Source organism: Silene latifolia, chromosome 9 (genome assembly GCF_048544455.1).
Source record: "Silene latifolia isolate original U9 population chromosome 9, ASM4854445v1, whole genome shotgun sequence".
Lineage (NCBI taxonomy): Eukaryota > Viridiplantae > Streptophyta > Magnoliopsida > Caryophyllales > Caryophyllaceae > Silene > Silene latifolia.
The window spans coordinates 16994803-17011120 of NC_133534.1; the positions used below are offsets into that span (position 1 = coordinate 16994803).

Here is a 16318-nt window from a genome sequence, read left to right on the forward strand (position 1 = left end):
AACAAATAATTGGACCTAATCGATTTGAGGAAATAGGAAAAATGATTAATTAGACTATTTATAACTAGTATAGTTCCCGTGCTACAACACGGTATTTTTTAGATTTATTTTATAAAGAAACTTTCTTATTAAATTAATTGCATAAATTAACTATACTTGCAGTTTAATATTATAATGTACGGAGTCAGAGGTAGAAAACGAAAGTTTACTACCATCAAAGGACACTTTAAGTTAAGTTATTTTTGTCTCAAACTATTTTTACTTTACTTTTAAAAATAACACTATAATGTTATATCGTTACATGATATGACATTAAAATAAATTTAAGTGATGTAAGATCTAATTAAAATGTGTATTACCTTATAACGAAAACATGTAAAAACAGTATACTACGCGTTTAAAAAGACAATTTACAAATAATTAACTAATATTTTTATTTTTATTTTTTATTTTTAATAAAAAAAATACATAAAAATTTGTTTCATTTAGAAAATCATATTTAGAGTCTAACTGATGATGAATAATATAAAAAGGAGATTTGCGTAGCTTTAGAGTGTAATGGATGAAGGATAACATTTATGGAAATGATTGTATAATAAATTAGGGATAATAATTGTTTCTTGTAAAAGAGGTAAAATACAAATGTAATATTCTTTCCATTTTGAGAGTTATTTTCTTAGGCGGGAAAACTACTAAGAGTTTTTATTCTCTTAGTAGTAGTGGGAATTCGTATTAGCCCAATTCATTCCATAAAATAGTTCACTCAGATTGATGATACTTTATGATGTAAGCAGTGAGCTATGTATAACTTATGAATTCATCGCATGCAACTATGCAAGGCACAAAAACAGTTCACTTTGAGGGAGTATTTCAACTGTTGTTAGACCCCCTATATCAGGCAAATAGTAGTAACTTTACATACCATCCTCTTAAATTATCGACTATTTATGTTTATTTTGACACAAAGATATAATCGAGAACAGAAAGTAGTAGAATTTAGAAAATATTTAAAAAGACAACAATTTACACTCGCGGATAGGATTTAGGGTTAACCAATCATGTGGTTGATGCCATGCTGATGAAAAATCAAGGGTTATTATTACATCATTTCTACAACAGAGATACGAGGGATTTAACTAAACCGAAAACATAGATAATTGATGACTTTATGGCTTCTTTGCAATTGTTGGAAAAAAAAACTTGGTTGCATCTGATATTAAACGAGATGAGATGAAGGGAGTACAAGATACGAAGTATCAGTCAAAATCCAACATTGTTTCATCATGGAACATTGGAACTCGAAAGGAGATGAAGTGATGAAGCGAGAATAAGATAACAGGTAAACCTCGGAATCATTCATAAAAGACCCAAAGATTGTTAAGAACAAGATCAGCCAATCAAATTAAAGAAATAATCGATTTCAATGAATGTATACATTTTAGGTACAACCAATTACATGGTTTGGCAGAAACACATATATGCGATTACAGAATCTGAAACAAATGGATCGTGTTCCTGAATGTTACATACCTCTATGGATCGTGTGCACATATGTACCTCCGGCATGAACGCCACGCCAGGTTTCCGGCTAAGCTTCCCAAATCTCCCTTGTTTTAAATGTTTCACTCACTTCAAAAGCATTTTCAGCATCATCTCTATAAAATGAACAGAAGGAAAACACGAGAAAACCCCTCATTGTTTGTAGTCAGTGTTGAGCTTGGTACACTACTCTCCCTTGCCAACTTGAGTATCTTCTTCTGAATCATACGCATCATCCTCACCATTTCTCTCACCCTTTTCTTGCTTCACCATACTAACCTCCCCTCTAGTAAGGGATTGTACTTCTTCATCGACATTTTCTTCTCCCAATTCATCTGAGTATGCGTACCTGATAAAGAGCACCCAATTTAGCCTTATTTAACAAGGTTATATAGACAAGGGCGAATCTTGGAGCAAAAAATAGGAACCTCATTTTCGAAACATCCACCTCTTAACCATTGAGCGAATACTAGTATTATTTTACATATTGAAATATATAGAACTTGAAGTCAAAGGAGCCAGGCTCTTCCCACCCATAAGTCACAACTGACTGCTTACAAGCTGAAAGGTTTAAATGATGCAGCAGTTTGAAAACAATGTGGTTATGATAAGCTAGTTTGAATGCTTAAATGATTGCACAAACTGCTCAACTTTTTTACCTTCTTAACTACACGCCAAGATACTTGATTTCGTTGAACGGCTAAAAAGACATGATTCACTTTCATATAATTGAAGCCAACTTGATTAGTATATAGCACTTAAGCCTCTCCGCCAATGAGAATTTACATGATAACTGAATGTGAGTTAGGTACTCAAGTGAGTCTCAACTCTCACTCCAACAAACATGTGGTATGATAAGTACAGACATGTCTAAACCAAAGAATTTATTTCATATCTACAAATTCAGCATGATTAAGAAGAAAGTAAAATTAAAATAAAGACAATGATTTTCTAAAGAAAATAAAGGTCAAAATAGGTGATTATTTATACTCCCGAAAAAGTCACTACTTGTACTCTCGTATGAGCTATATCGGTGAATACACCAAAGTCACGACAGAAAACACTCCATGCGTTATTGGTATCAGTTTTTCACATAGGCACAGTTCTTAATATTTATTACTCCCTCCAATCAAATCCAAATACCCCATTTACTTTTTGACACTATTCATAAGTAAAGAGAGCCTTCATAATTCTTTGCAATCTTGTTTGATTTGTTTTACGAGTACAATAAGAATATCAAACTTTCATAATTTTTAGAACATAAAGTTAAAGATAATAATGTTGCAATATATGCATTGACATGTTTAAAAAGGCAAATGTTATGCGACGAAATGAATCCCAATTTTAGGGTATTTGGATTTGAATGGAAGGAAAATAATTTTCCGACATTTACCGGCTATAAAAATCACGGAGATAGGCATGGACCATGAGGCCATAACCAACAAGACAACCTAGGCTTTTGTGCCCTCAAAGAAGAGAGCGCCAGGGGAAGCCAAGAAGCAAAGGAGAGGGGAAACAGCGCAAAGCTTGTACAGGATGAAAATCTAATTACTATCAACCCGGCAACCAAAATCAGTTAACTTACCGTTGCGCACTCTGGGATGGAGCCCAAAGATAGCATATTATGCATAGCAATGTGAATGACGGGATGTCCCAGAAAGCAGTAATAATCCAAGCACTTTGCCATCGCTCATTAAAAGGATCTGTGGCCTTGAAATACACCTGTTGGAGCAATTGATTGGACTTAAGTATGCTAAAAAGTAACCATAATCTTTAATCATATACATAAATAACCCTATGTAGGGTAACTGTACGTTTGCCAACTGGGTGGATTTGTTCAATGAACCTTCAGCTAATTAATTAATAAACAATTTATGATAAGAGGTATTTACTAAAGTTCTCCAAACAATTTGAGCTAGGTTACTTGGAGTCTTGTACTCTCTTAATATAATCTTGGATATGAGAGCCAAACGGGTAAGACTCGGACACTTGGACAATCACTTTATGCCAAGACATGTGGAATTTTTATTCAAAAAAACTAAATCCAACACTTGGACATAAACTGGTGTTGATACTTCTATGAGTTCTAACCAAGTCTGATTAGGTCATTCATCAATGAAACACATGTATTTATTATTCCTGAGGCATACCTCGTATCCTATCCATGTCACTGAAGCAATCACTGAAACAGTCAATGCATTTGAGAACTTCCTATAGAGATCCAACTTTACAGAACTTCGCTTTGCCTGCAAGGAAAAATTCAGTTAAGCGTGGAATCTGTATTGTGAAATTAGCCATAAATAATGTCTCGGGGTTTTGCAGATAAACCATATAAGTTAGAAATTTAAAGTAATCAATATGTAGTATATCACTATATCAGTTGTAGTAAGTGAAAAAGGTCCTAACCATTACAAGTTGAACCCACAAATCATTTGACATAAAAAGTGATATGCTAAAGGTTTCCTCCATGAAGGTGGTATGGTACATTGGTACCTCTTTCCTCTTCCCCTCCTCCAGCCTTCTATACCATGAATGATTAAATATTTCACATTGCCTTTAAAGAACTACAAGCAAATAGTGTTTACCCCTAAAACATAAACTATTAGAGTGGTGGTCAACAAATTATCACTCTTGTGGTCAACAAATTTTCACTCTCGTGCTTAAAGTGCGGTCAATAACTTAAGTAAGCTTTCTTACTCCGGTTAAAAGCCCATTTGCACATATTTTTGATTTTAATATTAGTTTGCTTTTTGGAAGTGTGAAAAATTTTAAGGGAAAGAAATAAAGGAAGAAATAATTAGTTAGTGCAATGATAATTGCGATGGTGCTAATTTGCTAATCAAGTGACAACATCGATATGGTGTGTCTGGGAAATCACAGAACTAAATTGGTGCCACGTAATAATTTTATTTTATTTTAAATAAAGTGTTCCATGAAGAGGTTCCCGAATTGAACACTCCAAACCATCCACTAAAAGTAATCACATAAACTCATCATCCCAGTGTTTTTCATCACTCTTCACTCTATCACCTCAACTCAGCTTACATTATAAATTCACGGTTTGAGACTGGATCATGGAATTGATCACTGCGGCCTGATCTCAGTCATTCACTACATACGAGACCAGTATCGGATAAATATGAAGTCTCGGTGAACTTCCAAATTTGATAACTCGTCCACGTTTCAGTGTTGTGGATATTTAAAACGATGACTCAGGTCAACTCAATGCAACACAATGAGATTTACAAAACCACTTTCAAATGTTAATATAATGAAAAACTCCTATAAAAAAATTCAGTATCAGTGACTATTTTATAAACAGGAAAATAAAAAACGGTGCTTCGTTGCATATAACTTGTCCACCAAGAGTGCTTGTTGGGATGAGTTACCCTCTTCATTGTACATGCCCTGATGAAGAGCTTATCTCTATTTTTCCTATGAAAGGGGAGAAACTCATGGTAGTGAATGCTCTTAGAGATCATGGTACACGTGCTTGAACTAGCATGTAGTTATTTAACATTGTGTTGTGTTTCATAGGATAACTAGGCCAGTTGATGGCTGAGAAGTCATTTGCAGTTTTGCACACTGTCAATTTTCATTCTTCTAAGAATTAAGAAACCAAGTTAACGGGTCTTCATTACTAAGAAAACATTCAATCAAATTATTACCACATCCCTACGTAAGGACGACTTTATGTATACTTGATACAATTCTCTAAGCTCTAGTAAATATCTTGAATACTCCTTCCTCCGTCTCAATTATTTGTTTACCTTTGGTTAAAATGACCTTCACAATGAATAAAATGGTAAACAAATGATCGGGATGAAGGGACTACTAACCTAACATGTGGAATAAGCAAGTAATGTACCGCAAGTCAAAATCACCAACCTGTAGCTGTTCCAATGTCTTAGAGAGAGATGTAAAAATCCATAAGATCAAAAAGGCATCCAAGCACGAATCAGGAAGGACGAGAAGTAATCTTGCTCTTCCTGCTACATCATTAACTGTGCCGACATACTCTGTTATATCAAGCAGTAGAGTAACCAAGAAGTAAGTTGCCCCAAGAATCAACACCTTCGATGTAAGACCACCAAGAGTAGGGCGCACCACACCATAACCCATCGAAACTGAAAGCATCAGAAGCCGTGAAAGTGTGCTTCTAGCAGTTCCAAGAATTACTACCCAGCTTGTTAATACAACAGGCCTTATACCACTGCTGTTAAAATGAGCATACTCAAGGTACCAAAAGAACATTTCTAGTAGTCCAAGACCAACAACAGCCGTGATACAGTGCTGAAGCTGCAATACCTCGTTCCAGAACCTCACATACTGAAAACCCCATACAAAGCTTAACAGTAGGTAAGCAAGGGACATGAAACCATAAAACTTCATAGATGGGGCCATTCTACCTGGTAAATACCCATCAGGGTTTTTCCAAACAGTCCTCCCATTCATAACTAGTCCCTTCATATTCGGATCACATGATATGAAGAACAAGTTATACATTCCTGTCTTCGAGATGTATATTTCTTTCCTAAGCAGTCTGGCTTTTAAGGAATTCCCTTTAAACTTCACATTGAGAATCACTGGCCAATTACTGTCCGTGGATGACCGTATTTTGATGACTTCCCCTTGCTTACATCCTTCAAGTTTGGCGAGATCAGGTGTGCAGCAAATAGAGCGTTGTCCACCATACGCTGACCCGCCAATATCATCGCGATCAGCTGCTTCAAATATTACTATTTGAACTAGTCCGGAGCCATTCTCTGTGCCTGACTTGTGCTCAGCAGCTTCCTTGCTCCTCCAGAAAGATATATTCTCAAATCTAAACATAATAACAAATAGCAAGAAACAAGCTTAGAGGTACACATTGGCAGCATCAGTTCTAGTTCTAACCATCCAGAACATGGTGGCGTTTACTCGAAGTTCACTCACTACACACTAGTGCCCGAGCCTCAACACCACCACAATAAACAGTGAGACTTTTTTATGGCCTAGATGAAACTCATAACCATATCAAAGTAACATGTTTCATATGACAGTTAGTGTTAACAAAATTTCCTAGTATGATCTTTTGTACAGTACTCATTTAGGAAAAAAGATTTATTAACATGAATCCAAGAAGAGGGAAGTTATTTACATACTCTCAGGAAACCCAACACACACCCATTCAAAACAAGTAGTTGGTATTATGAAACAACAAGGTTATCATTTAATTACTTCAATAAATGGTCTGTTTCACCCAAATTTAAAATAAGAATTTGTAAGAAAGAGCGACTAGATGAAAAACAGGAGCCTCTAATGTTGTGTAATACACAATAAATTCAAAATTCATCACTATACACTACATACATACTACTTTAGAAGACTTCTCACTTTTAGGGTTATGAGATGAAAAACAGCAAGTCACAATAAACGGATTGCTACCAAGATTCTCTTCCCTCCTTCTCCCTCCCCTCCCTTTCCCTCCACTTTTGCTATCCAAACACTCCGTTAGACTTTTTTTGGATACCAAAAATGGAGGGAAAGGGAAGGGAGGAGGAAGGAGGTAAAGGAAAGGGTCGGGTAAGTTGACCTAAATCTTTCCTTTGTTGGAGGGGAAATATTTTGCATAGGAAGGAAATGGAGGGTTCTAAATCCGTCCACCTCCATTATGCGATCCAAACAACGGAAATTGTCACCAACCAAATCCCTTCCTTCCCTTTCCCTCCAAATTCGCCTATCCAAACAAGGCTATAATCTCAATTCTCAAGAGAATTCATAATATTCATCCCGAAATTGCCAATCTCCAACAAATCACAAAACGGTTCGATCATATCAGGTATCGGCTGTCGCGGATTCAAATCGACGTCGGCAACCTAGCTTATCTCTCAACCGCCAATGTTGTAGCTAATCACAAATTATAGAATAAGACCGTCTAAACACTCATTTATTATAAATTCACCGATCAATTATATACGGAGTAATCCATAATATATACTCCCTCTGTCCCGGTCATTTGTTGTCCTATTCCATTTTGGGGTGTCTCAGTCATTTGTTGTCCTTTCTATTTTAAGAATGAATTTGATAAGTAATTTGATCATTCACACTCAATTTATTCCACTTGTCATTTAGTAATTGGCCCCTCCCATTTCCTTGGTCTTTGTGTCAAAACCAAAGGACAACAAATGACCGGGACGGAGGGAGTATATCAGATCTAACAATCCACAATTAAAGCTCAAAAAAAAAAAGAAAAAGAAAAAGAAAATACCGGAGAAAAGAGAGGCCGTCGTGAAGAGAGTGTCGAACGAGGCGTTTCGACGAAGACGGAGGAATTGCAGCGCGTGAAGCGACGAGACCTTCGCTACCGCCGGCGAGAAGGAAGGCATTGCCGACTTCGGTGAAGGTTAATTGGTTGTAAGTGTGAATAGATGCATTAATTTGTAGGGGAAATAGTATAAATAATAAGAAGAGTGAGAGGAATTTGTAGGAGTGGGAATTGATCCCGAGATCCATGGTGATTGCTGAAACTATTGTATGCGATGATTTAGGGGAAGGGAGGTGAGTTGAGTTGGAGACTTGGGAGTGTGTTGTTGAGTAGTCAAATGAAGATGACTGTGACTTGTAAGCTAACTATTCTTTTTCCTTCAATTTCCAGATTCGATCAAGTAACAATCAAACCACCAGTCCACCACTCTGGTGACTACTACCGACTACCGTGCTAAAGGTGGTTATCGCCTATCGGGCCGGGGAACCCGGTTTATAATGTAGGACGTTCTATCCTTGTTCATTTTATGTGCAGATATGAAATTAAGATTAAGATTTTATTTATTTTAAGTTTAAAATACGCGTTAAATATGTTTATGTTGAATGAATGAGAATGATGTGATTAGAACAAAACACGATAGAGAAAAGGCAGTTGTTCAATCCGGACATTATCCGGTAATTGATAGGGTACCTCATTAATATAATTGGGTGATTGTGTTGAATAACCACCTAGTTTTACACAAATGAGATAAATCTCACAAGTTCATTCATAAAATTTTTGACTTCTTACAATAGAATTTTTAACAAAAATAAGCATAAAATAATTTCGTTTGTCAAACACTTAAATTACCGCTAAATGAAATATATATTAGTCGCACTTGTCAATCCAATTCGTCATTTATAAATCAATCTACTTCTGTTAATAATAACACAGTACCAAAGAGTGCCTAATAGCCCATAGCCTATAATCCCATGTTCCCCCCTAAATGATTTCGCTACAAGCCTACAATGTTGTCTTAGATGGACCACATCTTCGAACCCGTAACTTATTTTCAAGATATATTCATCTTAACCAACAGACTAAAATCTCTTCAATTTAAATAAAATATTTAAATTAGTGAGAAAATATGCTGTCATGGCTCACCACTTCTCCGACTTAGTAAGTCTTCCTAAAGACGACATTATCCGTCTTAAACTTAAGAAAAGTCAAGTATATATCACTTGTGTATATAAAAATGCATAAAAAAACAATATAGAGTATTTGTCCTATACGGAGTATATTATTTGTCAAGGTTAAGATGAATAATGCGGTCTTAATTGAGAATTTGTGTCAGCGACCGTAGTTGGACAGTCCACCCAACAACTCAGGGATGATGCGCAAGTATAACCACCAGTCCACCACCCGTAAATACAGTTACCAAAATCCTAACAAACCCCAAATCCTCACTGTACTACAAAAAAATGCACACCACAACCACACTTCTCCGTCTTACCAAATCAACACTCTTTCCACTTCTCCCTTTTCTTCGTTCCGCCATGTCTGCTCCTTCTCCACTTCCATCTCACCTCTCTCTTTCCTCCTTCCTCAACCCTAACCCTAACCCTAATTCTTCCCTCTCTCTTCTCCTCCTTCACCGCCGCCATCATTGTCGCACCTTCAAACTCCCTCCTATCCACTTCTCCTCCAAACAACCTCCACCTCCTCTTCCGCCGCCACTGCCGCCGCCGATTTCTCAATCCGATGTTGACGCCGCCGAGGAAAAGCGCTCCTTCGCTGTTGTCACCGGTGAGTTCTTTCTCGGTATTTATTCCGGCTTAACCGGCGGAAGAAAACCTAATACTGAGGCGATGCCACCAGAGGACGAGAAAGAAGACGGAGAGAGAATTGCGGCGGTGATTGAGGATTCGGTTGAGCCGGCGGTGTTGTGGGAGCAGAGAGTTAAGGATGTTGAGGCTGAAAATCGGCGTAAGACGGTTACAAGTCCGGGTTTTAGCTTCTCTGCTGCTGGTTTGTTGTTTCCTTATCATCTTGGCGTCGCTCAGTTTCTCATCGAGAATGGATACATCAAGGTTTTTGCTCTTGCTACTTTATTTTCGCTAAATTATTCAAATTTTCAATCGCGTGTTTTGGTAAATGTAGTGAAATGGACCGATTGGAGGAAGTATGTGATTGTTCGTGAAAATGTTCTTCTTTTTTTATTTGATTTTGATAGCTCTTTTTGGAGTTAATACGTTCCTTGCAATCAATTGTTTACCTGTCTAAATATTGGTTGTGAGGAGCATTTTAATCAAAGTTAAACATGTGATTGAGGCGGAGGGAGTAGTATGGTTTATGACATGCGCTGATGCGTATGGCTGTTGATTGAGGAATGCCGGTTTGTGGATTATATTAGAAGACGAATTTAGTAAAATGCCGTACATTACTGTCGAAATATTGTGTAAAATTGAAAACAAATCTGTAAGAAATGAAATAATGAAACAATGTCGTAATTTCATGAAACATCCATTGCTATTGGTTGGTTTGTAGTTGTAAACTTGTCAGAGGTTTATGAACCGATATTGATAAATAAAGGTTTGGCCTTTGGGTTAGCTTTAATTGTCTTAGAGATGTTATCTAATAGACATTTAACAAGTTTGTATTATAGCTTAAATTGTTGTTTGAGAGAGTGTGTGATATAGGCGTATAATTGCGGATTTCATAGAGTTCAATGATTGCGGAGTGATTGACTACTGCACCTTTGTTAGTATTTTAAAGAGGACTTACATGCAAATGAGTAAAAGCTAGAACTAGTGTGGCAAACAGAAGCTAATAATATAGAGATTGCATAGTAAGGGTTGTAGGATGCATTTTTGGAACTTAAACGTTGACTCTTTGACAGGGAGATTAGCGGATGTGGGGGAGTTATGAAAAGGAGGATTCACTTATATAAGTGACTAATTGGGTTGGGATAAAAGCAAGGCCAGTTGTCGGATCCATGTAGTGCCACATGGGGCCACGAGACACCGGTTTTTGTTGTTGTGTATTTTAACCAATTCTTATGCTAGAAAAAGATACAAAATACAAGTTTTATAGAATACTATTCATAAAAAACTTGATTTTATTCGACCCAAAAAACTTTATTTTATTAGGACCCTAGAAAAATCTCGCCACTGAACAAGGGTAATAGATTATTGGGCTTAGAAGCTTCAATACTAGTGAAAGTCACAATAGGTCGGGATGGAGTGAGTATCATCTTGGTAAAGAATTCGTTCATACATATTGGAGGCTTCAAGTAAGAGTGACAGGGTTATGGGTATTAAGCTTGTGATAAGAGATGCTTTGGCCTCTTATGTTATGCTTCTTAGTGGTGTCATAACAAGGAATTTCCTCTTCTTTCTCCAATCTGTCTTAATCAGACAATAACTATATATTTCGAACTAAATGATCCTCTACTTGTGTCTTCTTTTAGTAACCAGATTCTTTTGCTATTCAATTGCTTAGCACAGGAAACCACACCATTAGCCGGTTCCTCAGCTGGTGCCATTGTTTGTGCAGTAATTGCTTCTGGAAGAACCATGGAGTTTGCTTTAGAAGCCACTAAACGTTTGGCTGATGATTGCCGTCTGAGAGGAACTGCCTTCCGACTTGGGGTATGTGCTTTTTCCGAGTTATGAATGATGTAAACTATTTGAGAATAGCCTGGGTTTTGTATGGTATATAAGCGCAGTCAGTTTGCCGCAACAACCAAAAATAGAACAGGACATGAGAGAAAATAGTGTGATATCGATATCAAATTACTTGAGCTATCAAACCTTTGTCAAGATTGTGTTTGCTGAGAAGAGATATTGGTCCATGAAATAATTGTTTTTGAAATTTATTCCTTGGTTAGAACCAGGTTACCCTTTATTGTGTTAATACAACTTTTAAATTTTTATATGGCAAATTTTCATGTCTCGTTATTTCAAGGGAAGGTTACAACAGGTTTTGATGTTTGGATATTAGCAAGTTGGAATTCTCTTTTACAATTGATGTCTTCTTCCGTACAATATTCTTTTTGAGAATATTCTTTTCTATTTGGAAATACAGGCTATTCTTAGAGATGTTCTTGTCGAGGTCCTACCAGATGATATTCACACTAGGTGCAATGGGCGAGTAAGGGGTAAGATTGTGGGCCGCTAACATTTATTCTTTGAAATTCTCTTTATCCCGTTCCTTTGCTTTTGATTGTTCAGTCAGTGTAGGATTCATTAGCCATTTCCCATGAATTGTTTCGGAACTTATATTGTCAAACACCTAACGCCATCTTCACACCAAGGGTGGCGAATTATGTTCCCAAACTCGTATTCCGTGTCAGAGCAAACCACAAATTTTGTGACATTTATTCGGTGTGTATTAATATTATTCTCCAATGTATAATATGATAGCTAAGTAGTCACCTTGGTTGGAGATTTATCTATATATTGTATGGCTGAATTATTCTTTTTTTTTTCCATAAATTTGAATATGACGAGGGGAAAGTTAATGGAGACTTTCAAGGAAAGTTTAATCTGTTTGTAGCTCATACTTATTGATGAACAAGAAATTCAGAGTGGTTCACAACAGAATACAAATTTGATAGTATGTCAAAGCACATATTGATGTCTTAGACTCTTAGGTGGTACTTGAAATCAGGATATTCTTCCTTTTGCGTGTTTCTCAATCATGAATCATATGAGTTGAGCTCTGATGTTAAATTGCTGACTTCTCCTTTTCGGCCTGTCCAATGATGTATCCCTTTGTTACTGATGTTTTGCTGTTGCCATTAGCAGGAAATCTCGTTTAAGGTTCACTTCTTTCTGATTACTTACGATTTTCTTAAACAATTCATCCATATTTTTTGGGTAAATATATTCACCTGAACAAAGTGGTTTCACAGTGGTTTGCCAATGTTTAAAACTCTATGCTAGTCTAATACGGTGCTGTACATGCAATATGTTGATATATTGTCTTTTGAAAATAAGGATGTGGCTTATAAGTGCTTCCTTTCTCTCCTTAATTCAGTAAATGGGATCCTATATTCCTTATGGTTCAGACTTCAGACATGAATTGATCATTGTATTTTGGTTATGCTGGGTTGCATTAGGCTTTAGATTGTTTGATGTATAATCCCTCTTAATAATTCACTGAAACCGGCATGTTACATTCTGGTCATTCACGTATATTGGTGTATGAGCTGGTTGATGTCTGTGTGGCAGTTGCGGTAACACAGATTGTGTGGAGACCAAGGGGGTTGCTAGTAGATCAGTTCGACTCCAAAGAAGATCTTATCAATGCTTTATTTACTTCTTCATTTATTCCTGGGTAAGTAGCTCATCACATTGCTTCCGCTACCTGTATTTATTTAAATCAAACGCTGTAACGAGTGAAGACATGTTTTCAGTTATCTTGCTCCAAGACCTGCGACGATGTTTAGAGACAAGCTTTGCATAGATGGAGGTTTGACGCTGTTCATGCCACCAACATCTGCATCTGAGACGGTATGTTATTTGAGTTTTTGTTAGGTATTATATAGGCTGTGCTTGTTTGATGTGGTCTCATTCCTGTTGTATTTGGAACTGTCTGTTGTCAATAAGAGCAGGGAGATAATGTTCAGAGATCATAATGCAGAAAGAATCTTAATTGACAAAAAAATGCTAGGGAGCATTTAGTTTGGATTTTCTTATTGCTGTAAATTGAGCAGTATATCTGGGTCTGGTTCTGGGGAGTTATGAGTGAGTAGCTTCTGTGTTCAGGGGTACATAATGGAGTTAATAGCTCAATGGCTTCCCAATTTGAAATTCTCAGAATTGAAGATGGGAGATGCGGAGTTAAAATTGAAAATGATGATAGCTATATTAGTTAATGGCTGCTGTCTTATACTAATTTTATTCCGATTTCAATCATTGATCTCTCAGTGGTGTTTTGGTTACTGTTTAAGTGCATAAGTAATAAGTTTGCTTGACAAAACACCTGGATTGAATTTTTCTAAGTGCCAGTTCACAGAAAAGGGTATTTACTTACCTTGGGCCCTGTCTCTCCCAATGGTATGTGGGGATTTCGGCGATTATTCTTACATCTTCTTACAACTTCCCATGTCTCAGAAACTTAAAATTCATCGTCTACTACTACTTCCAACGAGTACTTACACAGGTTGAATAGTTGGCTGGTTATTCTTGTGATAGGAAGTTATCTCATGTCCGAGTTTTGTGTAGTGATGGGGAATAGAGCTAGAGAGGGAAAGTAGATTGAATGCTCAAGATATGATCATTGTCAAACATTGTGTAGATAGAGAATTTATTTACCATGGGCCGAGATATGAAAAACAAATGCTCTCTTCATCCCTCTCCGGATACCTCCAAATAAATTACATAGTTCTTCAGGGAAGAAAGATGTCCTTATACAGGCTATGGATTGCTTTAGTTTTAGGTATCTAAATGCCATGCTATTCGTCATCAATCTTTAGTAATTCAGAACTCTGGCCACATGAAACCAACCGCCTTTGCTTTTCTTAATTATCAGCACTAGTAATTTGTATCAACATGCTTTTTTTATGACTGACAAAGCTGAGGCCTGAGGGCTTCTCTGTTATTACAACTTATGTTAAAATTTCATTAAGTTCAGCCTTGGAGGCCTTTAATTAGATGAAACTTAGATGATGACCAACAGGCACTGACCATGTAACTGGGCATGCAATTCATGGCTTGTTCTTCTGGAGGCCTATATATTTCTGTATACTTTGCCTAGTTAAAAAACCCATTGTATGGCATTTAGGTAAAGCAGGTTACCTGCTGAATGAGACAAAATGTATTCAAAGCCATGATTGCCTCTTCTGGATGCATGGAGCTCTAATTCTTATGTCCTTTCAGCCTTTATAGGATATACCATATAGACATATAGTTATATACCCATCCATGAGTATTGATATAATATTGTCGCATTAGCACCTATTCCCCTTCTTAAAGATGAACAAAATGATGGTTTTTTATTGTTTTACGGCCTGTGTTACCCCGACTCTCCGACACGGGTGTCGTGTCTGACACGTGTCAAGTGTCGGATACGGCTATTTTGTGAGAAATTTTCAGTTTTTTGGTCTAAAATGAAGTGTCGTGTCGGTGTCGGACAGGTAGGTGTCGGACACTCGACACGGCAGTTGAGTGAAGTGTCGGAGTAACATAGGTTTTACCTCTATGGTAAATTGTTTCCTGTGCAAATTGACTATTGAGTTGGACAAAGAGCTTTGATGAGGTGAAGTAAAACTGATGCTATTTTATAACAGGTCCGTGTCTGTGCGTTCCCTCTCAGTAGTTTACGAATCCAGGGCATTGGAATAAGTCCAGACTGTAACCCTGATACTAAGCTTACGAATCGTCAGGTAAATTTCTTTGTGTAGACTTTCAGTGTTAACTCTGTTAAGATATAAGCTTCGGCAGTTGGGCACTTTGTATGAAAGACTTCAATGTTTCCCTACTATTTCATGATTTTTTTTTGAGTCGATTTTCACGAATATATTTAATTGTAGGTCTTCAAATTCTGTCACTCATAGGACTCTTTGGATTCTATTTTTAAACTAAACTACACCCATCTTCCAGCATGCCACTGTCCCGCTATACAATTATCAGATGTAGAATTACACACAACCCTTTGCTACGTTAATGAGACGTTTTCTTACTGAACTTGACTTATTACAATAGATTTAGGGATGGGGAGCAAGGTAGATTTTGTGTTCTGGAAATTATGCATGTAATTTTAGGTCCAAGGAGTTCTGAAAAATATGCATAAAATGTTTTGGTGCAAGGACAAAATCAGAGGAAGGAGAACTAACTGATTATATAAATGGTAATTGTTTGTAGCTTCTTAGTTGGGCACTCGAGCCAGCCGAGGACTCTATGCTCGACAAGCTCTTTGAGTATGGTTACTCGGATGCTGCTACTTGGGCTAAGAACAACCCTGCTAATTCAGTAGTTCATGAAGATAAATCCCACATCTCTTGCGCGGAAACAGGATAGTCGTATACTCTTAAATCTAATTATACAGGTATAGTCCCAATGTAATTTCATGTGCAACAGTGTAACACAAACAAAAGGTCGCTTAGAGAAGGATCTCAAGGAATACGAGTATATGACCATCCGACTTTCAAACATTATGTACATAATAAGTTAATAATATTATGCCGTCATTCTATTTTGCTGTGTATGCTTTTTCGTTAGTTACCTTCTGTCTCCGTAACACAAGGATGAATACTCATCATTTCGAACTGGGACAAAATTATAAACTTGCTGGAGGAATACTGATGATAATTATTTGTGTAAACAAAATGGATTGTGAACAATTCCATGTTTTCGACTGTAAACATTGAGAATTTTTTGGGTACATCAGGTGTATTACGTTGTACATTCAGCCATGAAAAAAAAAAAAGGTTTGTCAATGACATTGATTGGGGTGATCGTGTAATTATCTGCACTCGGTCATTTTATAATATTTCTTAAGTCATGTGTTTGATTTTTTAGTTTTGTGTTTAACTGTTTATTGTTTTCT

General features: G+C 36.8%; 2 protein-coding genes across 2 annotated transcripts; one reads left to right on the forward strand and one right to left on the reverse strand.

The window, feature by feature from the left end:
* Positions 1–1374: 1374 nt before the first annotated feature.
* LOC141599239 (uncharacterized) lies at positions 1375–8139 on the reverse strand. Its single transcript, XM_074419202.1, has 5 exons — positions 7790–8139; positions 5428–6364; positions 3690–3785; positions 3125–3261; positions 1375–1888 (listed from the first exon to the last, which is right to left on the reverse strand). The coding sequence occupies exons 1-5, from the start codon at positions 8032–8034 to the stop codon at positions 1726–1728; spliced, it is 1578 nt and encodes a 525-aa protein (XP_074275303.1). The 5' UTR covers positions 8035–8139; the 3' UTR covers positions 1375–1725.
* Positions 8140–9187: 1048 nt separating this feature from the next.
* Positions 9188–15964, forward strand: LOC141599241 (uncharacterized). The gene is made up of 7 exons (XM_074419205.1): positions 9188–9855; positions 11272–11415; positions 11852–11924; positions 13000–13105; positions 13185–13281; positions 15060–15155; positions 15634–15964. Exons 1-7 carry the CDS (start codon positions 9247–9249, stop codon positions 15787–15789), a joined length of 1281 nt encoding a protein of 426 aa, XP_074275306.1. The 5' UTR covers positions 9188–9246; the 3' UTR covers positions 15790–15964.
* Positions 15965–16318: the final 354 nt, after the last annotated feature.

Excerpts from the sequence above, each read along its gene's own strand:
- LOC141599239 (XM_074419202.1), bottom strand. The coding sequence starts at position 8,034 with ATGGATCTCGGGATCAATTCCCACTCCTACAAATTCCTCTCACTCTTC. Across the intron at positions 3,786-5,427 it reads AGACATTGGAACAGCTACAG|GCAAAGCGAAGTTCTGTAAA; the intron begins GTTGGTGATTTT and ends TTTTCCTTGCAG. Across the intron at positions 1,889-3,124 it reads CCATCCCAGAGTGCGCAACG|GTACGCATACTCAGATGAAT; the intron begins GTAAGTTAACTG and ends GCTCTTTATCAG.
- LOC141599241 (XM_074419205.1), top strand. The coding sequence starts at position 9,247 with ATGCACACCACAACCACACTTCTCCGTCTTACCAAATCAACACTCTTT. Across the intron at positions 9,856-11,271 it reads TCGAGAATGGATACATCAAG|GAAACCACACCATTAGCCGG; the intron begins GTTTTTGCTCTT and ends TGCTTAGCACAG. Across the intron at positions 13,282-15,059 it reads CAACATCTGCATCTGAGACG|GTCCGTGTCTGTGCGTTCCC; the intron begins GTATGTTATTTG and ends ATTTTATAACAG.